The sequence below is a fragment of the Eschrichtius robustus genome, chromosome 10 (genome assembly GCF_028021215.1).
Source record: "Eschrichtius robustus isolate mEscRob2 chromosome 10, mEscRob2.pri, whole genome shotgun sequence".
Lineage (NCBI taxonomy): Eukaryota > Metazoa > Chordata > Mammalia > Artiodactyla > Eschrichtiidae > Eschrichtius > Eschrichtius robustus.
In genome coordinates, this window is record NC_090833.1 from 36659353 (window position 1) to 36685572 (window position 26220).

General features: G+C 40.3%; 1 protein-coding gene across 2 annotated transcripts in view; it reads right to left on the bottom strand.

Moving 5' to 3' along the window:
- Positions 1 to 1654: 1654 nt before the first annotated feature.
- RECK (reversion inducing cysteine rich protein with kazal motifs) overlaps positions 1655 to 26220 on the bottom strand; it is a 75391-nt gene continuing 50825 nt past the window's right edge. For both annotated transcript variants that reach the window (XM_068553395.1, XM_068553396.1), the window contains 11 exons: positions 24421 to 24633; positions 22628 to 22764; positions 19606 to 19746; positions 17562 to 17750; positions 15920 to 16042; positions 13419 to 13590; positions 7537 to 7729; positions 6052 to 6262; positions 4783 to 4856; positions 3784 to 3939; positions 1655 to 2952 (listed from right to left, as the gene is read on the bottom strand). In XM_068553395.1, coding sequence (XP_068409496.1) covers positions 2731 to 2952; positions 3784 to 3939; positions 4783 to 4856; positions 6052 to 6262; positions 7537 to 7729; positions 13419 to 13590; positions 15920 to 16042; positions 17562 to 17750; positions 19606 to 19746; positions 22628 to 22764; positions 24421 to 24633 — 1831 coding nt within the window. In that variant the 3' untranslated portion in view covers positions 1655 to 2730. The remainder of the gene's footprint in view (positions 2953 to 3783; positions 3940 to 4782; positions 4857 to 6051; positions 6263 to 7536; positions 7730 to 13418; positions 13591 to 15919; positions 16043 to 17561; positions 17751 to 19605; positions 19747 to 22627; positions 22765 to 24420; positions 24634 to 26220) is intronic.

Here is a 26220-nt window from a genome sequence, read left to right on the forward strand (position 1 = left end):
GGATAGGGGGCCATCTCATCTGTTTCCTAGTGCCTTGGCCTCATCACCCATGGCCATAGGAGCCTCTGAATCTTTCTCTGGAGTCCCCTTTTCATGCAGTTACCTCACCTGCTAAATTGTCCCCAGCCTGCAGAACCGTTTTCTCCTGGACTTCCAGGCCCCCCCCGCTACTAGGTCCTGGCAGAATTACAGGGGCACATGGGCCTCATTTCTCTCTCTCCCACAGCCCCGCTGTCTCCCACAGGGCCTCTATTAGCCTGCCTGACACACTAGGGCAGAGCCAACCAGCAGGGGCTCTGTCCTGCTTCAAGGCCAGGAAGCCACTGACACCCTGTCCATGAGGCAGCCTGGCTGTGATCACCACAGACACTGGCCAGTGGGGAGCACCGTCTCCTGAACTGACCAGCACTGGGCTTGTTTGGCCAGTGACTATCTATCGTCAGAGTTCTCATGATTGTGTGATTGTGTCCTCAGGGCAGGACCAACCTTTAGATCTTTTCCTCCCTTGATACTCCTCCTCCCCCAAACCCAAGCACCGCTCTCATTCTACTGCTTTTTTAATAAGAAATTTAGTCAGTCCTGGCTATTGTCCTATGCTGATGAGAAAGGGCCTCTGCAGTATACTGTATCATTGTTCACAATACTCATGGTCCCGCCCCCAGCTCCTTCCCTACTGCCTCCCGCCAACACACACACACATACACACACACACCAGAAGACGATGCATCCCTACCTTTTGAACTCGGGAGTGACTTGCTTGGGCTGGTAAGACGTAGGCAGAGACGACAGTGTCGCTTCTGAGCAGAGACCTAAGGGCCAGTTGTGGTTTTCTTCGTCTCCTTCTTCTCTTTGTGAGGACACTGGGTGGGTCCAGAAGTGAAGACAGTATAGAGAAGAAGCGCAACTGACCTACAGCAGACATGTGATGGGAGCAAGATGGAGGCTTGGGGCTTTAGCCTCCACTGACTGACAGAACCTTTCAGACCTGCTGATCAGTTCTCTTTTTCCCAGGACATATCCTGGGGCTGGAATATTGGGCCGAGGCAGTGGGGAGTAGAACTCCCTAGTCTGTTCCTGGTCTTGGAGGGCCTGAAGCTCTCTCGGTCCTGAAGACCTAAAGCTGGAGTCTTTGTACTTGACTTTCTGCCACAGCCTGGCCTCTGGTCACGCCTGGGTCTGCTCTGACCAGCTCTGTTCCAGCTGCTCCGCTTTCCCAGGTTTGGAGTAATAACACTCCCATAACTTCTTATTCCAAAGCAAAGGACATAGCTTGCCCAAGAATGATCAGTGGTTTCATTTAAAATGTGCACATTGCTTGGAAATACACATAATCATATAAAATTATTTTATTAAAATAGAAAAGCTTTCCAGTATATTGCATTGAAGACATTTATATAGAAAAAGCAATTGCAACAAACATGCTACATCACCACTGAGAAATTTTGAAAGCTTTAAGTGCCCACTTTTAAACAACATTTTGGTATAATATGCATATCCCTATATTTTTGAGAAGGTACATATAACACTGAAAAAAACACTTCATGTAAAATCTAAGTTTAGGTGCATATAAACAAGAAGTATTACACTGAATAGCTTATTTCAAACTGTGAAACACATTCAAAGTATTCAATTTCTTAGACAACATGCAAACATTTTCAAACTTAGATTGACACTTTTAAATATATAAACCACAATTCTTTATAATTCTATATCAAAAAAGAAAGTCAAACAGAACACTTATCTACACTGTGCATATCACAAAAAGCAAATGTGTCTTCATGAACGGAAAGTACTGGGTTAACACACATGATTGTCATTTTACAAATATGGCTATTCACCTTCTTCATAATAAAATAGAAAAATCATGTATTATTTACATGAACTACTAATTATTTCACTTTTTGGCAATTACATAAGTAGCAGCAATTGGTTTAAAGGTCGATTTTTAAAAACTCTAAATTTAACTTGGATGATACCAAAGAATATACATCTGGTTAATATAAAAATGCATAATACAAGTCGCTTTGATGGGATATGACTTCTCCCTTTCACAAAAGTCACAGACACACATTAGGAACCACTGAGACTGTCACTTACAATATATTATATGAGTGCCATTTACTTAGCTTGCTTTTGCTTACCACATTAAATGGATTCCTGAATTAGATTTCTGTAAATTAAATTTGCATGATGATTTATATGATAATTCCAAAGATGCCTTATCTTTATTTCATACTCTAATAGCAGTGGCTCTTTGCTGTGACCCCTCACTTCTAGACAGAGTAGGGAATATCTGTAAACAAACACACACACTCTAGGGGCACCTTAATACTAAAAAGAACTTGGAAATGAAGTTTTTGTGATACGAAGCCCATAGTAAAGTGAGTTATCTTTCTAAAATGTGATCATCTCATTTACCAATGATATAGAATTTGTTTTAGAGTGGGGGACCCATCTAATGAGCAAAATGTAAATTGTAAGGCAGTGATCTGCCAGAAGGAGACATCCTCTTTTCATTAGTATTTGGAAGAATGTATTGTAACATTTGTAGAAACAAAACAAAACCCTTACTAACACTGGTGATTAAGAAAAATACTGTGTGGTGCATAGAGGTTAGAGGTGACAAGTGCTTTGACTTGGCCACTATTCAACTATAAACCAGCAGTCCTGTACGTCTTTTCCAAAGTAGAAAGATTAGATCGAGGAATAATTTGCACTTTTCACGGGCAGTCAGTTGTGTGTCCAGACCCTGTGCAAGGCGAGACCCAGGCTGAGGAGGAAGAGGTGGGAGTGGCAGGGAGGCTGGGCCCTGGCAGCAGCAGAAAGCACGCTGCTGGAGACCTGCACCTGAGAAATGATGAGGGCGGACAGAGGGATGTGGGCCGCCAGGGTAGGGCTGTCGGAGTTGATAAGGGATTCGATCTTCTCTGCTTCCTTATTGCAAGCCTCAATCTGAGAGAGGATAATCAGATTCTTTTAATATAATATCACAGAATCCATGAAAAGGTCAAGTCAGACAAATTCCACAAATATTCCAACACTAGGAATACGCTTTCTCTTTGTCCTTCTTTTCTTACCCAAAGTAACATTTTAATAGTCTTAATTTATTACACAAAAAATAACTGCATCAATGGAAATCAAATGAAAAAAGCCATGACCCACACTGCCACTGCCCTTTCTTTTCCCACAATCCTGTTCACCCCTTCTCCACGCTTAGAAGTTATCTTTTCATGCTTAAACATAGTCACAGGGAGTGGCCTTTCAATGCCCACCCACACATCAGGAGGAAAGCAATTAGACTTAATGAGCTTCCTAATTGTGGCAGTTTATAAACGGCTGTATTCACCCCCTTCACTGGAGCCCTCACTATGTTGATGCTGAAACTTGGGCCTCCTGAGTGAAGTTCACCTCTAGACTGTGAGCTGGCCCATAAGACCAGCGCTGGGGGGCTCCTCCTCCCCAGTGGGAGCACAGCCCTCGGGAGACAGGAGTCGGTTCCGGCTTTGTTACTGCGTGACCTGTGTCAGTCCCTGCCTTCCCTGGGCCTCAGCCGCCTCCTCGTCTGGACGATGAGCAGATGCCTTCCATCTCTGCACGCTCTGAGTCACAGCATCTCAACCTCTCCCCTCTCCCACTCCTTTGCGTTCTGTTGACCGCTGCTAACCTGGTGCAGCTCCGTCCCTCAGAGACTGCCATGCTTTCCTTCCTCCTGCCCTCGCCCCCTCCCAGGTCCTCCAAACTTGAAAGTAACAGGATGGCTGCACAACATGTGCTGAACCCCACCTGCAAAGCTTTTGGATGATGATCCACAGGAATGATCAGGATCACGATTTCTGACTCGATGCTGAAGAATCCAAACACGTCACACTGCGGGACAGACACATGCATGCGGATCTTCTCAAGTATTTCCAGAACTGTTATTGGCTTTTTGTTTGCCACCTAGAGAGAGAAAAAAATTCATTACCCGAAAAAAAGAAGAATTCCTTAGTACTGCCTAAGCTGCCTTGCCACCTTGCCTAAGCCATAGAGGCTCTTTTAACCAAGGAACCCCTAAGTGCAGGGCCCCAACAGGGCCTTGTTGGCTGAATTCTAAAATATCCACAGAGCCCATTCCAATGGGTTTTTTTTTTTTTTTCTGACTGCTGAGTTTTCTGGCTGAGATAAACACACTCACCAGGAGCACTTTTTTAAGGGACAGTTCTGAGTTGGACGCCACAGGAAAAGAATTAAAGCCTTCCTGTAAAAATACAGGTGTTTTCATATAGATGGGCATAATTTTCTAGGTAGTGGCAGGTGTTGGCTGCTACATTTCTAGAGACGAGTCTCTGTAACAGCAAGCAGAAAAAGTGATGATACAGCAAAGGGAAAGGGGCAAAACCATCAGAGGAACGTGGCCGGTTCTGGACGCAGCCCCCGGCAGCATGGGGACCATGTGAGGGCTAGCAACCTTGAGACCATCTGGGCGTGACCAGTCCCTGGCTGCCTGGTCTGCCTCCACTATGCCGGCAGGGGACCTTTTCTGAGAAAGGCCCGGGCTGACGGATTGCAGAGCAAGGTCACCACACAGCCAGGCTGTAGAGGGAAGGAGCACAGGACGTAGCCCGACACCTTGAGTTCAAACCCCAGTTCTCCTGGTTGTGAGCTACTATACGGCCTTGGGCAAGTTGCTCCTGTGCAAATTAGTTTCTTCATCTATAAATGTCATGACCCATTCTGTCTGTACGATTACTGACAGGTTTATCGATAAGGTTTCAACAGTACATGGCACATAAAGCAACTTACCTTAGCAATAGTATCCAGTTTTTCTTTGTCAAATAAAACTCTTAACATCCCAGCACATAACGGGCAACAAGCACCTGTATAACAGAAACCATTTTATGTGTGTTCAGAATTAGAAACAAAGAGAATTCATAATCGTTGGTGAAATGACCAGCTCTTCATTTTGTGCTGGGAAAGTCACAGCAGTCCTTCCTGATGACTGCACTTTTAGATATGTTCCCTGACCAACCTGGAGTCTTATAATCTACACATTTACCGAAATCCTTCCTCCATCTCTGCTTTCCTCCTGTGCTACTTCTCAGGCGGGGCAGCGGTGGTTTAATACAGCACAGGGAGAGCTGGCCTTTCAAGACAGGCAGGGCCTAGACCCTGCCCTGCTCAGAACTCACTGTGTGATCCCGGGCAAGTGTCTCCTGTCTGCGAAACACAGGAGCAAGTGTTTCAGGGGTTCCATGAGTGTTTAATTCAAATTTAATTTTAAAAATTATTTTAAACCGTTAAACCATAATAAAATGTCAGACCATGGTCTCCAGGAGGAAAGAGGCTTTGTTCTGCTCACTGCTGTGTCCCCAGTGCCTAGAAGGCGTTTAGGACATAGTGGAAGCTCAAGAAACATTTGCTGAGTTCATGGACAGAGGAACGAACTTGTTAGACTCCAGATTAATCTGTTCTGTGCAGACTTGGGATAAAGTCTCTTCTGACACCTCTGTTTAACCGAAGAGTATGAGACTGTAAGGTAAGCTGTTTGAAAACTGTCACCGCTTATAATAGCCTGTACGAAACAAGACTTTCTTGATTATATGCAACCAAAACAATTAAATTAGATGCTAAGGCCAATCTAAGACAACAACTATCTTCTGTTTTTCTCAATTTCAAATGTTTGTGTTCATCAAAACTACTTCAATTATTCATTCATTAGTGACCAATTCCTTATTCATTAACTTTATAATATGCAAACACTACGCATTTGAACTAATAACCATAATTCTAGCAATTATATATTGCAGTTTATCTATTGGTGTTTAAGGCAGGATTGAAAAAAGTTTTCCACATTGTTTTAAAATCACCAGACCAGATGATGTCTAAGGCAGATCCACAGCTTTTTAAGGTTGGCCCAGAGTAATGCATCTAATCAGCATCAGCTGGCGTCAAGACTTTCTGGAAAGTTTAAACACACTAGTCATCTCTCTTCTCAGTGACTCACTCTCTGGAGACAGATATGCAAATCCTCCCAATTCCACCCCTGCCCCACCCCCAATACCGCCAGCCTACCGGGTGGGATGATGGGCTTGCATTCGGTCGCTGAGAGCGAAGGACACTTCACAGCAGCACACTCAGTGACAGAACTGTGCTCGGAGAGGACCCCGACGGCCTGGCAGGGCCCATAGTAATCGACCGCCACCCGGTCCGAGTAGGCAGCACACACGCTACTGTAGGTCTCCCCGTTGTGCCCGCAGATGGGCTCTGGGGCTCTGCAGAAGGCCTGAGGGCAAGAAAGCACACTTAGCCTGTAAACCTCTGTGGTGCACTTTTCCTAACCAAGAGTGCAGAGTAGGTCTCCTTATTTTCAGGAAGGAAAAAAGACAGTATAAATTCTTGGACCCTCTGAAGTAAGCTCCTGAGGTTGCTAAACATGGGGTGGGGCTGGGGGCAATAGGGCTGTCCCAAGATGAATTGAAGAGATTACTTTTCTCAGCCTCTCCGGGACTTGGGTACTCGACTTGGGTACTCGTTCTCTGTGAACTGATATGAGATAAAAATCCTCCCTCCCTCCAGACTTCCATTATTCCAGAAGAACCTGTTAGAAGAAAACAAGACCAATCTTCATGCAAATTCAGAGGCCTTATCATTTCACGCTGGGCTCGGGATAAGGAGAGGGAAGAGTGGAGAGATCAGGAGAGCAGACAGACTGGATCCATGAGGTAGGTTAGGAACATGGAAGAGAAAACTTGAAGCCAGGAACAGGGAACAACAGGAAGAGAAGACTGGGAATTCAGAGTAAAGGTATCAGTGCACTTGGAACATGATCTCTGAGGGGAAACAAGCCCAGGGAGATGAGCTGAAGGGATTTTCCGACAATGAAGACCAGGAAATGAGCAGCCAGAATGTCTGGTGTCAGCCAGCTGTGGGCAGGGGATGCTGGCCCAAGGCTGGGCTTCCCCCAGGCAGAGGGCCCAGCACACAGATCGGTGCTACTGTGGGAGGCCTCAGTGGGGTTGTCCTTGGGGTTACTTTTAACATGCATACAGATTTCATGACCCTCAAAGACTGAAAGATAAACTGATGTAAGACAACATTAAGTTTCAGAGAAATTTGCAGTCACTTTTCATACCTCACGTGGGACTTCAGTGGGAAGAGTGGGGAAAGAGCTCTTTTCTTCGCTGTTTTACCTCGCATTCTTCCTGGGCTGTTTTCTAATGAGGGCCCGCAGAACTAGGGGAAGTGAAGATGCTGCTGACTAATGCCAGGGGGTGTGAGACTTTAAATTCTTTTCCTAATGGTTGGCGGCAAGAAGCCTCTCTCTTCTTGCTCTGTACACTAGATGTGCAAAGGTTCACACATGAGCAAGGGGGCCCTCCAGTGTTAGGAGGAAAAGCCAGCCTCGGGATGGCTCATTTTTGGTGGAGGACTGAGTGCTCTAGATTTGACGGGATTCACAGCAGACCCTGAAGGGGTCTCACTGCTGATTCATGTGTAAAAGATCATAAGCTGATTTCATGCTCAGTGTACTTGGGTTTGTCAGGTAAACAGTGGTACCTGGCACGGGCCTTTGTATAAGAGGCTTTTCCCTCTCTGGTACAAAGTGCAGAGATTGCTGTGCTCCATGTGGTTTGTATCACAAACAGGATCTCGGACCTGGTCACAGGTGAGCTGTCTTGGCAAACACTCATATTGGCTACATCCAAATTTATCAAAAGTTGTCAGGCAGACTTGTGGTTTGGGTATGCATCTGAAAAACACAAACGCAGCACCATGAGCCAATGTCGTAAGGGACCATGGTGGGGCCGGCAAAGAACTGACAGGGCACAGGAGGCTGAGGAGAAAGTAAGACAGCAATCAGAAACAGTCCCTGTGCCCAAGAGCTTATGGAGAGTGGGGAGTCGAGCGTGCATGTAAAGCAGGCTATCAGGTAGAAAATCACACACCAAATGATCGTGGGAATGAGTCATTCTGATTGGGGAGCCTGGAGAAAGCACCGGGAGGAGGTAGAACCAGGAGGATGAAGGCCTGCCAGGCTGAGGGAGCAGCAGAGCAAAGGTGTGATGCCTGAGACCCTGTGGTGCTGGGGGAGAGGGCAGGGGACCCCGAGAGCAGGAGCAAAGTATGCTCAGGGTGGAAGAGGCATGATATGAAGCCATCAAATGGGCTGGGGCCCAATGCTGGAGGCCTTCTCGTTAGTAATAAATGAAGCATTTTCAGAGGCTTAATTATCAGCTTGGCTAATATGAGTCTATCTTAAGAGAAGGCTTCACAGTATGTGCTGAAAATTTCAGGTTTCTGTGCTTACAAGGCTGAGGACCTGATGCTGGCTGGTAGTGAATCACTGAGAGAATGCCACCCCCTGAAGCTGGGTTTTCCCAGTAATACCTGAACCTTGCTCCATTCTCAATCTCTGAACTTCTTCAGAGGGGTTAGGGAGGATGGTTCTTTTCTTCTTTAGACTCTTTTTGCCTCCCTCATTTCTATAAAGGGTATTTATAATTTTCTATAACAAGATAAGACCTACGAAAATGTTTAGCTTTTACTGGGTATTTGAAATAATAGGATACACAAATATTAATCTATAAAGTAAAAGGAGAAGAATATATTAGCTAGCATCATATAATTTCAAAGGAAATTACTTCTATTCTTTTTAGAGATAAGCTTCCTGCACTGAAATCACCACCACCACCATCACTACTACTAATGTGGTTGCCTCTTCTGATGGGATTTAAAATTAGGATGCATGTAAAGAGAAATTAAGAAAACAATCCCATTTACAATCACATCAAAAAGAATAAAATATTTAGGAGAAAATTTAACTTAGGAAGTAAAAGACCTGTACTTGGAAAACTATAAGACACTGATGAAATAAACTGAAGACGACACATAAAGATGGAAAGATGTGCCATGCTCATGGATTAGAAAAACTAATATTGTTAAAATGGCCATGTTACTCAAGGCAATCTACAGATTCAATGCAATCCCTATAACAATACCAATAGCATTTTTCATGGAACTAGAACAAATAATTCTAAAATTTGTAAGGAAACACAAAAGACCCTGAATAGCCAAAACAATCTTGAGAAAGAAGAGCATAGCTGGAGGTATCACTCTCCCTGATTTCAAACTGTATTACACACAGTCATCAAAACAGTATGGTACTAGCACAAAAACAGACACATAGATCAATGGAACAGAATAGAAAGTCCACGAAGAAACCCATTCTTATATGGGCAATTAATCTATGACAAAGGAGGCAAGAATACACAATGGGGAAAAGACAGCCTCTTTAATAAATGGTGTTGGGAAAACTGGACAACTACATGTAAAAGAATCAAATTGGACTACTTTCTCACACCATACACAAAAATAGATTCAAAATGGATTGAAGACTTAAATGTAAAACCTGAAACCATAAAACTTCTAGAAGAAAACATAGGCAGTATGCTCCTTGATATTAGTCTTAGTAATATTTTTTAGATATGTCTCCTCAGGCAAGGGAAACAAAAGCAAAAATAAACAAATGTGACTACATCAAACTAAAAAGCTTTTGCACAGCAGAGAAAACCATCAACAAAATCAAAAGGCCGCCTGCTGAATGGGAGAAGATATTTGCAAACAATATATCTGATAAGGGGTTAATATCCTAAATATACAAAGAACTCATACAACTCAACATCAAAAAAAACAAACACCCAATCAAAAAATGGGCTGAGGATCTGAATAGACATTTTCCCAAGAAGACATAAAGATGGCCAACAGGCACATGAAAAGATGCTCAACATCACTAATTATCAGGGAAATGTAAATCAAATCACAATGAAATATCATCTCACACCTGTCAGAATGGCTATTATCCAAAAGACAACAAATAAGTCTTGGTGAGGATGTGGAGAAAAGGGAAACTTCATGTGTGTGCGAGTGCACACACACACACACACACACACATACACACATACACACACAATGGAATATTACTCAGCCATAAAAAAGAACAAAATCTTGCGACAACATGGATGGACCTAGAGGGTATTATGCTAAGTGAAATAAGTCAGACAGAGAAAGACAAATACTGTATGATTTCACTTATATGTGGAGCCTAAAAAACAAAACAAATGAACAAACATAACAAAAGAAACAGAGTCACAGATACAGAGAACCAACGGGTGGTTGCCAGAGGGGAGGCGAGTGGGGAGAGGAGAGAAATTGGTGTGGAAGATTAAGAGGTACAAACTTCCAGTTGCACAATAAAGGAATCACAGCTATTAAATGTACAGTATGGGGAATACAGTCGATAACTACGTACAATAATATCCTTGTATGATGAAAGACAGTAACTAAACTATTATTTCAAAATGTATAGAAATACTGAGTCACTATGTTGTATACCAGGAACTAACACAGAGTTGTAGGTCAACTATACTTCAAAACAAACAAACAAACTCATAGAAAAAGATCAGATTTGTGGTTACCAGAGGCAAAGGGTGAGAGGAGAGAGAATTAGATGAAGGTAGTCAAAAGATACAAACTTCTAGTTATAATATAGAGATGTAATGTACAATATGATAAATGTAATTAATACTGCTGAATGCTATATATGAAAGTTAAGAGAATAAATCCTGAGAGTTCTTAGCACAAGGAAAAAAATTTTTTTTTCTATTTCTTTAATTTTGTATATATATAAGATGATGAATATTCACTAAACGTATTGTGGTAATCATTTCATGATGTATGTAAGTCAAATAATTGTGCTATACATCTTAAACTTATACAGTGCTATATGTCAATTCTATCTCAATAAAACTAGAAGAAAGAAATTAGAATGCATGTAGTAATAATTTTACAGAAATTTAAGACATTTGAAGAGAAATAAAGAAAAAGAAGAATATTTAGAACCTCACTATCTATTAACATTGAAGGAATGAGAACAAAGAATATCAGGAGAAATTTGGTAATTTTGGAAGGAAAAACATTACCAATTTGAACGTACAAAAATAAGAGGATCAATAGGAAAGGCTGAGACTCTGGTGGGTAAATTAAAATAAACACGATCAGGGCAGGGACTTTGTCTTGCTTACTATTGTGTCCTAGTGTTTAGAAAGATGCCTGGTATATCCGTAGATATTTGATGAATGACTACAACTTTATTTATTTATTCTCAACTTCTTATTTTTTAAACAATTAGTTTTTGAACAGATAATACAAGCCCATGTAGAAAGTGAAAAGACACAAAATCATATATAGTGAAAAGTAAATCTCCTTCTTACTCCTTGTGTCCCAGCCACCTAATTCCCTTCCCCAGAGGCAACCATTATTATCAATTTCTTATTTATTCTTCCAGAGGTATTTTATATAAGAACAAGCATTTATATATGCTGACTCAAAAAGTATGTGCATTTAAAATTTTGGTAGCCTTGGACAAATTGCCCTCCAAAGAGGATGTACCAATCTTCACCCCAAAACCCTCTTGTATGGGAGTGCCTACTTCCCTACATTTTGTCATCAAACTTTTTACCTTTACCAATCTGGTAGACAGAAAATGGTACACAATTGTAGTTTTACTTTAATTTACATTTCTCTTAATATGAGAAAGGTTAAGCATTGTGGTAGATTGGCTAGATGATCATTCATCAAATTCATTTAATTTTCTTCCTGGGCATACATCTAGATTACATTTCCCAGCCTCCCTGGCAGTAGTTCTGGCCGAATGACTAAGTTCTAGACAATGGAATGTGGCTGGAAGTAGAGATGAATTTTTAACCTGGCCTATAAAAGCTTCTCAAGAGCAACCTCCATCATCTCCCTTCTCTTGTCTGCTGGACAGAGGAGGACTAGAGGCTGTAGGAGCAGAGTTGCTAGATGGAAGGATCCTAAGTCTCTGAATCACATGTAGAAAGCCACCCGCTGAACACCCAAATGGACTGTATTTGAACTTCTACTATGTTAAAGCACTGATATTTGGGAGTTTGTATACAGTAGCTAGAGTTACTCCCCCCCAGCTAATATAAGCATCTTTTCAAGTGTTTAAGAACCATCTGTACTTCTTCTCCTATGTTTACGTCCTTGGTCCATTTTCTATTGGTTATTGATCTTTGCCCATTTTTATACTAGGTTGTTCATCTTTTACATATTGATTTGTAGGGGTTCTTTATATTGTAAGGACATCAGCCCTTTCTCTGAGATTCTTCTCAGTTTGTCATTTGTTTGTTACCATGCAGAAAATTTTCATTTTCATGTAGCTGCATTTTTCAAACTTTTCTTTTATATTTATTTTGTATTATACCCAGCCAGCCCTTTCCACTTTGAGATTTTATTGTTTTATTATAAAAGCAAGCCAACCGTATTCAGAAAGTTTAGCAAATAGAGGGAAACAAACAAATACCAAAACAACCCTCAATTCTACCTCCCAACACAACTATATTATCCTTTTGACTTATTTCTTTATCATGTTTCCTTATGTATAGCACCCTGTCTTCCTTCCGTAGCAACTCTTTGGACTTAGTTTTCATGATGTAAACCTTGCTAGATGGGTGACCAACTCTCTTTGCTAAAAGAAAATTTAATTTTGTTAAAATAAATTTAACACACGAGAAAATCTTTCCCTCCCTTCATGCTGCACCAGGATTTTCAGGATGGAGAAGCAATTGCTTATTCTCCACAAAACCTTCATAAGGCAAGGACTGTGGCACTGGGACATGTCCTGCTCAGCTCTCTGAGGTAGTCGGTGAACACTCCAGTTCTAGAAGCTTGAAACCTAAGTGAATCATCAGGACCCTCACCCTGCAGCCACCACAGGCAGAAATCCGTCATTAAGGCGAGGTCAACTGCACTCTGAGCTCCTGAGGAAACTGCAGAGAAAGGAGCCCCTAAACAACTTCATAAAATACTGAAGTTGCACTTCCAGAGATTTCTCATGTCCCATCCCTACAATGGAGGTAGGTTTTAAGTAGAATGTTTCCTCTTGCCATCAGGCATAGGTAGCTAGTAACAAGAATGCATCTGCCTCTCTTGTCTCAGCTGCCACCTCTCCTCGCCTCACACTTTGTTCCAGTCTTACAGAACTGCTCTAGCTCCCGGCATACACCACGCTCTCTACTCGTTTCCAGCAGCCAAGATCTTTGCTCCTGTTACTCTCTCTGCCTTCACCAGCACCACCTTTCCTCCACCGTAAACCTTGCTGTCAGTCTCCTCCTCGTTTTTCCAGCCGACTATCACATGCTCTAGAGGCTTTCCCAGGTTCCCCCAGGCTGTGTAAACTGCTCAGCTTCTGGGCCCCCAGTCAAAGCATGTTACCAAGCAGCTTTACCTGGATCTTTCCCTCTAGACTCCAACTTTTCAGGGCAGAGACCACCTTAATTCATCTTTGTATTTTCACTGTCTGGTATAGAGTAAGTGGTGACCTTCAGTTGAAAAAGATAAGGAGGCATTTGACTTACCTTTGGTTTTTTGGGCAGGGGTTAGGAGTACATGGATCCTTTGAGATGCATGATCCAAACTCAAACTGATGGTCTTGGAGGCCCACACAGCGAGCAATGCAGGCGCTGGGGTAAGTGCGTCCATTCTGCCCACACACAGGGACAAACTGATCTGCACAGTTACAGGGCAGACCTGAAGGGAGGAGAGTGCCTCAACAGTGTGCATTTGTATGGTCCCCTTCCCCTCATGTTTCCTAATTAAGGCAAACCACTAACAAGCACGCAGAGGTCTCAGGTTAAAATAGAATTTTAATAAGTCAGAAAAAAAATCCTTCCAATCTCTGACAGTGTTTTTAAAGGTGGCAAGGTTCTGAAAAGCCATTTGTCTGCATAACGACTTTCCTTTGTTCCATTTATTGCCAGCTAATTGAGGGCCTCCAGATCTTGATTCCAGGGGTAGAGACGAATAGAGCTATGGGTAGGAAAAGTAAAGAATGTTTCTCCCAGTCTGGTATATAAAATCTGAAATTTAGATGTTTGATTCTGGCTTAGGGGATTTCTAGAATGTTAAAGGATAATATCAAAACCAAGACAAATAATGAAGGTTGTAAATGCCTCACATAGGTTCCTTCCATCTCCTTAGGGAGGGGGAAGAACAAGAAGGTAGTAACTTGGGAAATTATTGTAACTTGAGACTTAAGAATTTTTATGAACATCTCCTTCTGAGTCCTGTGTGGACTGGGGCACTCTCTGAGTCCCCCAAAATGTGGTATACTTTGTGGCCAGTAAAATCTCCTTAGAGTCTGCTAGCTAAATAGTCATTAATGTAATTTATCCCAGGACATGAGGGGCTACACACTACAGGGAAAAAGCGTCCTGCTAGTTGTAAAGTTCAACTTCCAAAAACACTTAGATATAAGTAAATAAATAGAAGTCTTCTGTGTAAATCCTTAGTTCATTTTTCATCCCCACATCATTTTAACTGTTTCTCTAAGCAGAATGAATTGTCCTCATCAGACCAAGCAGACAAAGGATAAAAATAAAGGACAACAACAACAGAACAATAAAGCGGCAAAGGCTGGTACTCATTAGGGTGGATAGAGGATGGCGTGGAGCTAGTCCTGCCTCTACTTCCTCATCAGTCTGCCGTTCACTTCTTATTTCTGATCTCTTTTTTATTTCCAATGGGCTGGGGATACAAGGTTGGTAAAACCCTATTCTGTTCTCTTCCTACCCCACTCCATGTGTAATACCAACTCCATGGAAGGAGAATCAAGCTGCTGCTGCAGCAGCAAGAAATGGAGTAAGGGAAGCTACCAGATTCCTCTTCACCCAGAACCAAAGGTATTTCAGATTTGGGAAAAAGCAGATACCAGCAGATACCAGCCACTGTGCTGTTGCTGTTGACAACCGTAGCTTCTTCTCAAGAAAAGAGCATCCCATCGAGCTAGGCTTTTCACTTATTGCAGCTGGTGTGAGCATAATACCAGCAGCATAAAGCAAAGGAAAGTCAAGAAAGTCGTATTCTTGACCAATTGTTCACAAAAATTCTTAAGTTTCAAAATTACAATAATTTCCTGAGTTACTTTCCTGTTTTTCCCCATCCCTAATGAGATATGAGTGGAAGGAATCTATGTAAGGTGTTTACAACCTTTGTCTTTGTCTTACTTTTGTTATCACCCTTCAACATTCCAGAAATCTCCCAAGCAAGACTTGACACATCTAACTTCTAGATTTTATATACTAGATTGGGAGAAACACTCTTTACTTTTTCTACCTATAGCTTTGTTTATAGGGGTCCCTACCTATATGAATTCAGTAAGACAAGGTAGGACAAGAAAGAAGGTGGTAAAAAAAACATTAAAACAGAAGCAAGGGGCTTCCCTGGTGGCGCAGTGGTTGAGAATCTGCCTGCCAATGCAGGGGACACGGGTTCGAGCCCTGGTCTGGGAAGATCCCACATGCCACGGAGCAACTAAGCCCGTGTGCCACAACTACTGAGCCTGCGCGTCTGGAGCCTGTGCTCCGCAACAAGAGAGGCCGTGATAGTGAGAGGCCCGCGCACCGTGATGAAGAGTGGCCCCCGCTTGCCGCAACTAGAGCAAGCCCTTGCACAGAAACAAAGACCCAACACAGCCAGAAATAAATAAATTAATTAATTAAAAAAAAAAAAAAAAAAAAACAGAAGCAAATTTAGAAAATACATGGACACTTTAGACCATAATGGTAGGGATAAATGGGTATTTTAGCAGGTAGAAAAATTACATTTAACTAAAACCATCCCAATCACTGGCCCTGTTCTTTTTGACTCATGGAACTCCAAAAGGACCCTAAGAAACCACTTAGTTTAATGCCTTCAATTTATAGAGGAGGCAACAGATCCAGAGAGGAAAGTACCTTGCTCTCAGGTTATGTATTAATTTTACTGTGAAAATTTGCAGTTAAGGCAAGACCAGAGAAGCTGCCTTGAAGGGAACATGAGTACAAAGGGATGAGGGCAGCTTCTGGGTGACCATGGTTACCTGTGAAGGTACGACGGTCATCTTCTGAGCTGTGCTCACTGAGACACAGGCGGGTAGAACACACCAAATTGCCAGCAAAACAAGAACAGATATTGCAGTCAATATTAAAGGAAGTTCCATGACCTGAGAGAAAGAGAAATAAAATGTTGATCTATGTCATGCATTTATAAATAAATCATAAATTAAAAAATTTAATAGTTTAAAGAGCTCTAAAATAGAAATTCTTGAAAGATGACTTCTGAATACACAAACTAGGGAGTTAAATTTGTAATACTTACATTTTTGTATTTACCTCCCACCATACCCCTCAAAACCCCTAATGTGCTCATCTCACCAGACTGCACCTTATTCTCTGAGAATGTTTCTGGCTACCTCTTTTGCCTCAAGTGCTCGTTCCTTTCCTCCTTCTGGAACTTAACTCATCTTTCCAGGATCAGCCCTGATGCCATCTTTGGGTTGAAGACTCTCCTGATGCCCTGGCAGAAATGACTAGCTCCTTAAAGTACATACATTTGGTCTGCTCCTTTTTGTGGCTCAAATTCTCTCCCATCTTAGCATGCAAAGCATGACCTCAATCCCTCATCCCAGTTTCAGCTCCACAAGGCACTAGTATGTTCTTTTGTATAGAATAGGCATTTAATCAGTGAAAGCTTATGGAAGGAATGAACTTGTCTATCTTCAGATGTTTTCTGTGATTCAAGGTACATACATTACATTTTAGAATATGGACTAAGCAATGAATACCTGACTTGCTGGTCTAAGCAGAAATTTGCAAGCCCTTTTTAGCCAAGAGTACTCTTCTTAAAATAAAATCTCACACAGAAGAGTAAAACAAGAGGCATATAAAAGCTGAACTACTCTGGTTGATGGGTAGGGGGATGGACGTAGAGGTAAGGATAGCAGAATGAGCACGTGTAGTGGGGAGCACATTCTCAAAAGTGGTATTTTTTCACAATTTTTGAGGTTATATATTGATAAGAACAGTTATTAGGGCTATAAGCAAAAGATGGTTAAGGAAACAGTGAGAAAGCAAGACTCTCAGACTTTTAGAGAAGGCGATAAAGCGGGGCACCTTTTAATGTGCTCTCTCACAATCACGGATCAACAGTGTAGTTTCCATCCCCCAGTTTGCTTTGCATGACGTCAAACTCTGAGTTTTACTTCTGGGAAAGGGGCAGAGGGGAGAGAGACTGTTGAGGAAGGGGTGGGGAGGGGTAGACCTGTGTCCTTGCCTGTGGAGGGCAAGGGCTTTGGAGTCGAATAGGCCTGGGACTGAATTCTGCTTTGGTCACTTACTAGTTGGGTGACCTCTCTTACCATCAGCTTCCTTACAATAGCACCCGTATCAAAGAGCAACTGGGAGGATTTAAGGAGATAACACAGGCCAAGACTTAGCATAGTGCTTGGCACACAGTTAAGAGTTCAAGTGTTAGTTATTATTAGCTGTTAGTCCCTTCTTGATGAGGCTTCTAAGAGGGTTCCTTAGAAGTCCTCATGTTCTGTATAGTTGAAAAATACTTCCCTGGAATATCTGCTTTGTAGACTTTACTTTCTGGTGAGAACCCATCCAATGTTCTCCCTACAAAATTAATATAACTAATCTCATGTTAAAAACAAAAAACAAAAACAGTTCAAGACTCACTTTTTCTTTTTCCTCCAACAATACAAGACTTCTGAAGGTCTATACAGTGCATCTCTATACAGTTTTCTAAGAGTCCACTTTGCCCACATGAGCAAATTTTATAACAACCAACTTCCCCTGCAGATGATGGCACTTGGATCAGTGTCCCTTGACGGACAATAAAATCAGATGCTTCTCCCAATTTGCAACCTGTATAGACAAAATTAGCTGAGAGAGCTGGTATTGTTCTCTGATATTGTTTTATGACATTAGATACACTTCACACAAGTCTTATAGGTACTGTGTGGCCACTAAAGATTATGTAATAGAACTTTCACTAAACTAAGGAACTGCTTTGGTTCACTGGCCAAAAACGTATCCTCTCAAACAAAAATTCCATATTCTGTGAGATGGTGGTGATTAAAGGACATGTACCTCAAAGATAGCAATAGTTCTGTACAAAAATGCTATAAGATATGTAGTTTTTTATTTCTTTAGGCTTATCAAATGTATGTTAAAATCACAGTTTTTTTTTAATTGTTACTGTATTTTTTATTAATTTTATTGAAGTATAGTGATGTACAATGTTCTGTTAATTTCTGCTGTACAACAAAGTGATTCAGTTATATATATTCCTTTTCATATTCTTTTCCATTATGGTTTATCACAGGATATTGAATATAGTTCCCTGTGTTCTACAGTAGAACCTTGTTGTTTATCCATCCTATATACACTAGTTGGCATCTACTAATCTCAAAATCCCAATCCTTTCCCCCACAACTCCTCCCTTCCCCTTGGCAACCACAAGTCTGTTCTCTTATGTCTGCGAGTCTATTTCTGTTTCGTAGATGTGTTCATTTGTGTCATATTTTAGATTCCACATATAAGTGATATCATATGATATTTGTCTTTCTCTTTCTGATTTACTTCACTTAGTGTGATAATCTCTAGGTCTATCCATGTTGTTGCAGATGGCATTATTTCATTCTTTTTTATGGCTGAGTAGTATTCCATTATATATATATATAGCTCACATCTTTTTTTTTTTTTTTTAATTTATTTTTGGCTGTGTTGGGTCTTCGTTTCTGTGCGAGGGCTTTCTCTAGTTGTGGCAAGTGGGGGCCACTCTTCATCGCGGTGCATGGGCCTCTCACTATCGTGGCCTCTCTTGTTGTGGAGCACAGGCTCCAGACGCGCAGGCTCAGTAGTTGGAATCACAGATATTTTAAAAATGGAGTATGGCGACTGACTAGTTTTAGAATAATCTTGGTCAGAAAACTTTTAGTGATGGAAAACAAGTACATCTTAAATTCAAAGAAAAGTTGAATACTTGATTGGACTTAAGGAAAACCCATTTGTTTCCAAATTTAACAAGATTTATTATGATGCTATAGCTGATATATTATAGCATTACACAAATAGTATACATGGTCCTTTGAGACATCATGCTTATTTAATCTTTTGTTCCTTTTTACTTCATACATGTTTAAAAATGTTGATTCTAACATGATAAAGAAACATCTTCAATTGGGAAATAGATATAAGAAAGCAACTATATTCTAAAGGGACCCACAGAGAGATAAAGACCATAAGAATTCTATGGGATAAAAATTTTTCAGCCTTAAAATCGTATGCATTTCAGCACAACATTAAATTTATGAAGATAATTACACATCCGATTGAGAATGCTACTTCTCCATTTTTTAAAGGAAAGAAAAGAAAAAACACGAACAATGTGCAGTGCATCTTCTCAAACATTACAGCATAGAAGACAAAGTACAAAAAACTGGCCCAAGGGTCTTTCTTCTTTTGTTGTCAAGAACCCTATGACTCGTTATGAGAGTCTGGTTTTGGATTGAAATTAGGTTACAATCAAAATGACTATCGAAAATTACATTTGTCTTTGTCTTTTTCTGCTTACATAAATAATACATGTTGGAAAAACCTTGAACATTATAGAAAAACATAATTTAGAAAATAATCTCATTCCAAAGATAACTCCTATGAAGAAACAGCAGAGGCACGTACTCACACCCACCCCACACCCCACCCATCTACCTCTTACCTTGAACACAAGAGTATGGAAGGCAGGGATCACCAGACGGACACCCTTTCCGGTTTACCTCACAGAGCTCATTAGCGGGGCAAGGATTTGGGTTACAGGGATGAGTTACCTCTTCTACAATGTTACCTAAAGTACTTGGTCCTGAAAAAACAAAAACAGATCAGTTTAACCAACCCAAAAGAGTAACAGAGGTCTGTAAACTGTCTGAGTTAATGACATCTGGAACAAATGGACAGCTCATGAGGACTGATTCTAGTAAGCTATTAAAATACTCAGATTCCTTGATCATTTGTGCATTTAGCATAAACATACATTCATTCATTTGTTATAAATAAATGTTATTGGGTGCCTACAATACACCGGGCAAGGTTCTAGGTACTAGAGATACAGTAGTGAACAAAACAGACAAACCTCTGACATAGAGTTTACGTTCTGGTCAGGAAATAGACAATAAATAGACACTGTGTGTGTGTGTGTGTGTGTGTGTGTGTGTGTGTGTGTGTAAATAAAAAGTCAGATAACAATAAATAATAAGCAGTGTAAGGGGATGGAAAGTAACAGGTATATTTTGAATAAGGTAGTCAAATAGCTTACGTCTAAGAGGGATAATTTAGCACATTTCACCATAAATGATGATAATTTATTATGGTAAGATGGACCTATACCATGATTATATTTCTTAACTTGTTAAACAATGACCAAGGAAGAATCTCATTTAATATACAGTCATCCCTCAGTATCTGTGGGGGATTGGTTCCAGGACCCCCATGAATACCAAAATCTGAGGATGCTCAAGTCCTTTATATAAAATGGCATACATAGTATTTGCATATAACCTAAGTACTCTCTCCTGTATAGTTTAAATCATCTCTAGATTATTTATTTATTTTAATTTTATTTATTTATTTATTTGTTTATGGCTGTGTTAGGTCTTCGTTGCTGCACGCGGGCTTTCTCTAGTTGCGGTGAGCGGGGGCTACTCTTTGTTGTGGTGCACGGGCTTCTCATTGTGGTGGCTTCTCTTGTTGTGGAGCACGGGCCCTAGGCACACGGCTTCAGTAGTTGTGGCTCGCGGGCTCTAGAGTGCAGGCTCAGTAGTTGTGGTGCACGGGCTTAGTTGCTCCATGGCATGTGGGATCTTCCCGGACCAGGGCTCGAACCTGTGATCCCTGAATTGGCAGGCGGATTCTTAACCACTGCACCACCAGGGAAGTCCATCTCTAGATTATTTATAATACCTAATACAATGTAAATACTATGTAAATAGTTGTACATAAAATGTAAATGCTATGTAAATGGTTGCCAGGTATACAGCAAATTCAAGTTTTGCCTTTTGGAACCTTCTGGAATTTTTCTTTTCTGAATATTTTCAATCTGCAAATGCAGAACCTGTGGATATGCAGGGCCAACTATATGTGTGATATTTAAAAAGAGTATTGAAATTTAAACAAAAGCATTTCTTTAAGTTTCCTCCCACTGAAATAGTTTCCTTCTACACATATATTTGACTGCTCTAATAGCATCCAGGATTGTGAATACATTCATTTTGCCTACTTGATTTTAGGCCTCTAATGCTAAAAGAGGTAGAGGGCTCTTGGAGTTTATCGCATCCAGCCCAATCATTTTATAAATAGGGAAGCTGAGACTCAAAGAAGTGATCTGCTTATGATTCTAGTCTAATGCTCTCTTTTTTTCTATACTGGTCACTAAGGCTAAGGGACACAGTTTGTTTGTCTTGAGAAAATATAGCAGATATTTTCTGCTATATTTTCTGCTATATATAGCAGGATGGCAATGGACCCACAGATAAAAACATCTCTCCCAGTTTCCCTTACAATTAGGGGTGGTTTTCCCTTACACTAGGATATGGTGGCTAGAATTACAGTAGTCATGTTGTGAAGATAAATACATGAAGTAACCTTGATGATGGAAGCCAAGCACTAAGGATGGTGGAGAAAGAAAAAGGAGCCTGGGTTCCTGATGATGGAGCCACTATAACAGCCCTGGACTATTTACTTCTGGGCTTTCTTTTGCTTCTATCTGTTCTGTTATTTGCAGTTGAACTTAATCCTATCTAACACAGGAAAACAAAGCTAGCAGGAGCTGAATTCACTGCCTTCCCAGCTAGCTCAAGGCACTAATGCCCCCTCGTGGCAGCCTAAACACTTCCCTTACCCTAACTACATGGTGTGTATGAGTTCTACTTGTTACTCCCTGGTTTCCACCACACATAGTCACCTCCTGCCAGGAAGCTTAGCTCCAGAATCCTTCAAGGAGATACCAACTTATTCTTCTAGCTCTTGGTAGGAGTATTTGGCACAGAAAAATTCCATTTTTCATGTACTAACCCAGACCATCATTCCTTACCCCCTATTTGGTGGGTAAGTCCAAGCCAACACCTGGCTCAGGTCCACTGATATTCTGAGGACAGAAAGCTGAAGACTCCCTAGGGGAAATTCCACTTCTTGGTCAAATCATGGCAAGGAGACGGCAATGATAAAGAGCTGGTTATCTGAGTATGCTGGCCCCTGATTCACCACTTAGAATTCCTGATTGATAACAGTTCACTACCTCCTCAGACTGATATAATAATTGCTTCTGTGTACATATTTTAAGATGGGGGGGATTGACATATACACACTACTATATATAAAATAGATAACTAATAAGGACCTACTGTAAAGCACAGGGAACTCTACTCAATACTCTGTAATGTCCTATATGGGAAAAGAATCTAAAAAAGAGTGTATATATGTATATGTATAACTGATTCACTTTGCTGTACATCTGAAGCTAACACAACGTTGTAAATCACCTAGACTCCAATAAAAATTAAAAAAAGAAAAGAGAGAAAGATGACAATTCTTTCCTGGGCCAAAGAGGCCAAGCAAATAAGAGTCTGCAGTTGAGGTAGTATCATTAAACCGCATGTTCTCAACAGAAGGATGCTCATCCAAAGCAAACATCAAGGGCAGAGACAGAAGGGAGAAGCCTTTGAAATTAAAAAAAACAAAGTACTTACTGAGATATGTATCCAAAGGTATACAGTTCTCCAGGTCATCTGTAGGTGATAGAAGCTCACAAATACTTTCAGCTGTGTGGTCTTCAGGGAATTTGTTCTGGTCCCCACATTTCTTCAGAATCTCCACACAATCTGATCTTGAAAAGGAATACACACACAAATTTAGGGTTTGAGGAACTGCCTCACGTTGTCTAGCCAATATCAATTCTGTTTCAGTTTTCATAACTCAACAATGTTTCACGCTTTATAGGTGTAAGTATGACAAAAGAGAACAGGAGTGATAGCAGACCTTATTAGGTTGAGGAGTAAGTAATGTATTACCACATCAAAGCATGCCTAACTTTCTCCGACCTGAGATCAAAGGCCTTGCTCAGATTTTACACTCATAATTACTGTTACTACCATCAGTGTGGCTTTTCACTGTCTTTGAAAGGAAATGAACCTAGGCTAATCTGATTTGCTCTTTGCAAAATCATACATTGTCTCAGGACCTTATGCATGCTTGCTTCTTCCTTTCTTCTTCTATCACTCCCTTCCTGCCGCTCTCTTTTTAAAAATCTGCTTTGTTATCAACATTAAGGTGTTTGGCCTATAACAACTGGAAAATCCACTACTTTAAAATTTTCTGTCTTCAATAGGGATTTGACATCTATAAAATTTCTGTGCTAAGAGTCTATAAATTTCCCACTTGTTGCCTCTTGCTTGTCACCCAGTAGTTACCCCTCATCTCTCCCCTACTCAGGCCACCCTAAAGTCATGTCAGAGAACAGATCTGGACCCTATTCAAGGTTGAAATAATCTGCAGTCAGTCATCAAGTGCCCAGCAGCACTGAGCCACATACCATCACCTTAGGGGCTGGATATTACCTTGGTTTTGGAAAAAAAGATGCTTGAAGAGCAGCTGACACAGATTACTATGTAGTTAATGCTTTTGGTTTCACCCACCATAGCAGCTTTCATCTTTATCTTACTTTTTTTTTTGTCTTCCTATTTACTTTTTTTAAATTTTATTTTTTATTGGAATATAGTTTTATTTATAATGTTGTGTTAGTTTCAGGTATAGCAAAGTGATTCAGTTATATATATATATTCTTTTTCTTTATATATATATTCTTTTTCAGATTCTTCTCCCTTATAGGTTATTACAAAATACTGAGTATAGTTCCTTGTGCTATACAGTAGGTCCTTGTACTTTATCCTAGATCTTAAGCAAACCATTCACAAAATGTTTCAGGAACAGGCGCTAATGAGTATATTTACTAAGTCTTTCACTCATCAAACATTTTTGGAATACCTATTGCATATTAGGATTATGCTAATCCCTGAAGAGGAGAAAAAGAGGAGAGAGGAGATAAGAAAAGAGGTACAAAGAAGAATAAACTCCTCAAGGAGAGCAAAGTCTAACAGAATATAAAACAAGTACACAAATTAAAATATACAAATAGAATTGTGCATTGAAGATACACAATGTTTCTTGAACTAAGTTCCATTAGAGAAGTACAAATAAAGGTCTACAGAAATTTGTAGTAGGGATAAATTACTATCAGCTGGAGAAATCTGGGAAGATTCCATAGGAATGACTGGTATTTGAGAGGGGTTAAGAAGGACAAGTGGTGGGCGAGTGGAGATGGAAGAGTATTTTCAGCAGAGGAGGAAAAGTGGGAAAGCATTTGACATGCGGGGGTGATGGGCAAAAGGAAGTGGTGGGAAAGAAAACTAAAGATAGGCTGTGGGTAGAGATCATGAAGGGTCTGAACCAAAACCAGAGAGTCATTATGATGAAAGAAACTTACTTGCAAATAATACTTCCCCGGGATTTACTATGACAAGGTTTAATCTGCAGTGAACAAGCTATTGCTTTCCACATTTCTGGCTGGCACTTTTTAATGTCAAGAACAGGTATGTTGATAAATGGCATCTTTATGCTTCCTTTCTCCCACAGCTTCATGTCATTCATGGCTCCTTGATCTGACTGAGCATTGCAACTCCTGAAAAGTTCTGTTGGCCTGAAGAGAAAAAAGGCCAGAAGGAATCAAGAGGCAATTACTTTCTACAGAGAAACAATATGTAAAATCTTGACATGCTAATGCATCAGGAAAATCTGATTTTTTTTTAAAGAAGAAAGTACATACAACCCATCAAAGATTGTCAGCTTTGAATATATGAAGATTCAATGTAGACATAGACACTAGCATTAAGACTCTGATTGCAATTTTTCTTCATAATATGGATTTTTGTGAGGCAGTTAAAAACTTTAAAACACTGTGGACAGGACTATCATCTCCAACTATACCATTTCTTTCATTTCACAAAATAAATATTAAAGTCCAAGTTTTAAAAATTGAGGTATTATTTATAAAAATAAAATTTACAGATTTTATGGTTAGTTTGATGTGATTTGACAAACATGTACATTCACACAGGCATATCCAAATCAACAAAGAAGCATTTCCATCACGTCAGAAAGTTCCTTTGTGTCCCTGTCCAGTCAATGCCCTCCCTGCTGACTGCACCCCAGAGGCCACCACCATTTGAGCTTAGATCACCATAGATTAATTCTGCCTGTTGTAGAACTTCATATAAATGGAATCATACTATATGTATTCTTTTGGGTCTAGTGTCTTTAGCTAAATAATCTTCTTGAGATTTACTTATGCTGTTGTACATATAAATTGTTCTTTTTATTGTTCAGTAGTATTCCATTAATGAATGTACCACAATTTGTTTATCTCAGTGGTTCCCAAACTTTTTGATCTCAGGACTCATTTACATTCTTGAAATTATTAAGTTCTCAAAAAGTTTTTGTTTATGTGGGTTATATCCACCCCTACCCATCACATTGTAAATCAAAACTGAGAGATTTTTAAAGTACTCATTAATTCATTTAAAATGATAATAAACCCATTACATGTTAAAGCACAAATTAGTGAGAAGGGTAGATCTGTTTTATAGTTTTGAAAATCTATTTAATGTCTGGCTTTATAGAAGACAGCTGCATTTTCATATCTGCTCCTGCATTCAATCTGTTGCTGTATCATGTCTTAAAGCAGCTGGAAAACTTCACTCTTCACTCTTTTGAGAATGTGAGTGAAATAGGCAAATAACATCTTAGTATTATTATAAAAATAGTTTTGATCTCAAGGGGTTTTGGGGACCACAGACCACACTTTGAGAAATGCTGGTTTATTCATTCACTGTTTTATAGACATTAAGGTTGTTTCTAGTTTTCATGTCTCTTTCCCCTGGCTATGAATGGCATTTTTGGGTCATAACTTATGAAGAAACTGCCAAACTGTTTTCCAAAGTGGTCATACCATTTTACACTCTCACCAGCAATGTATGAAACTTCTAGTTGGTTTACATGCTTGTCAGTCTTCTAATTTTAACTATTCGGTATGAGGAGGCGTCTCATTGGGGTTTTTATTTGCATTTTGCATGACTAATGGTAATACACTTTTTCATATACTAAGTGGCTCTTTTGATGTCTTCTTTGATGAAGTGTCCTTGAAAATTTTTTGCCCATTTTTTAATTGGGTTGTTTGACTTTTTATTATGAGGCTGTGGGACTTACTTATATATTCTGGATACAGGAC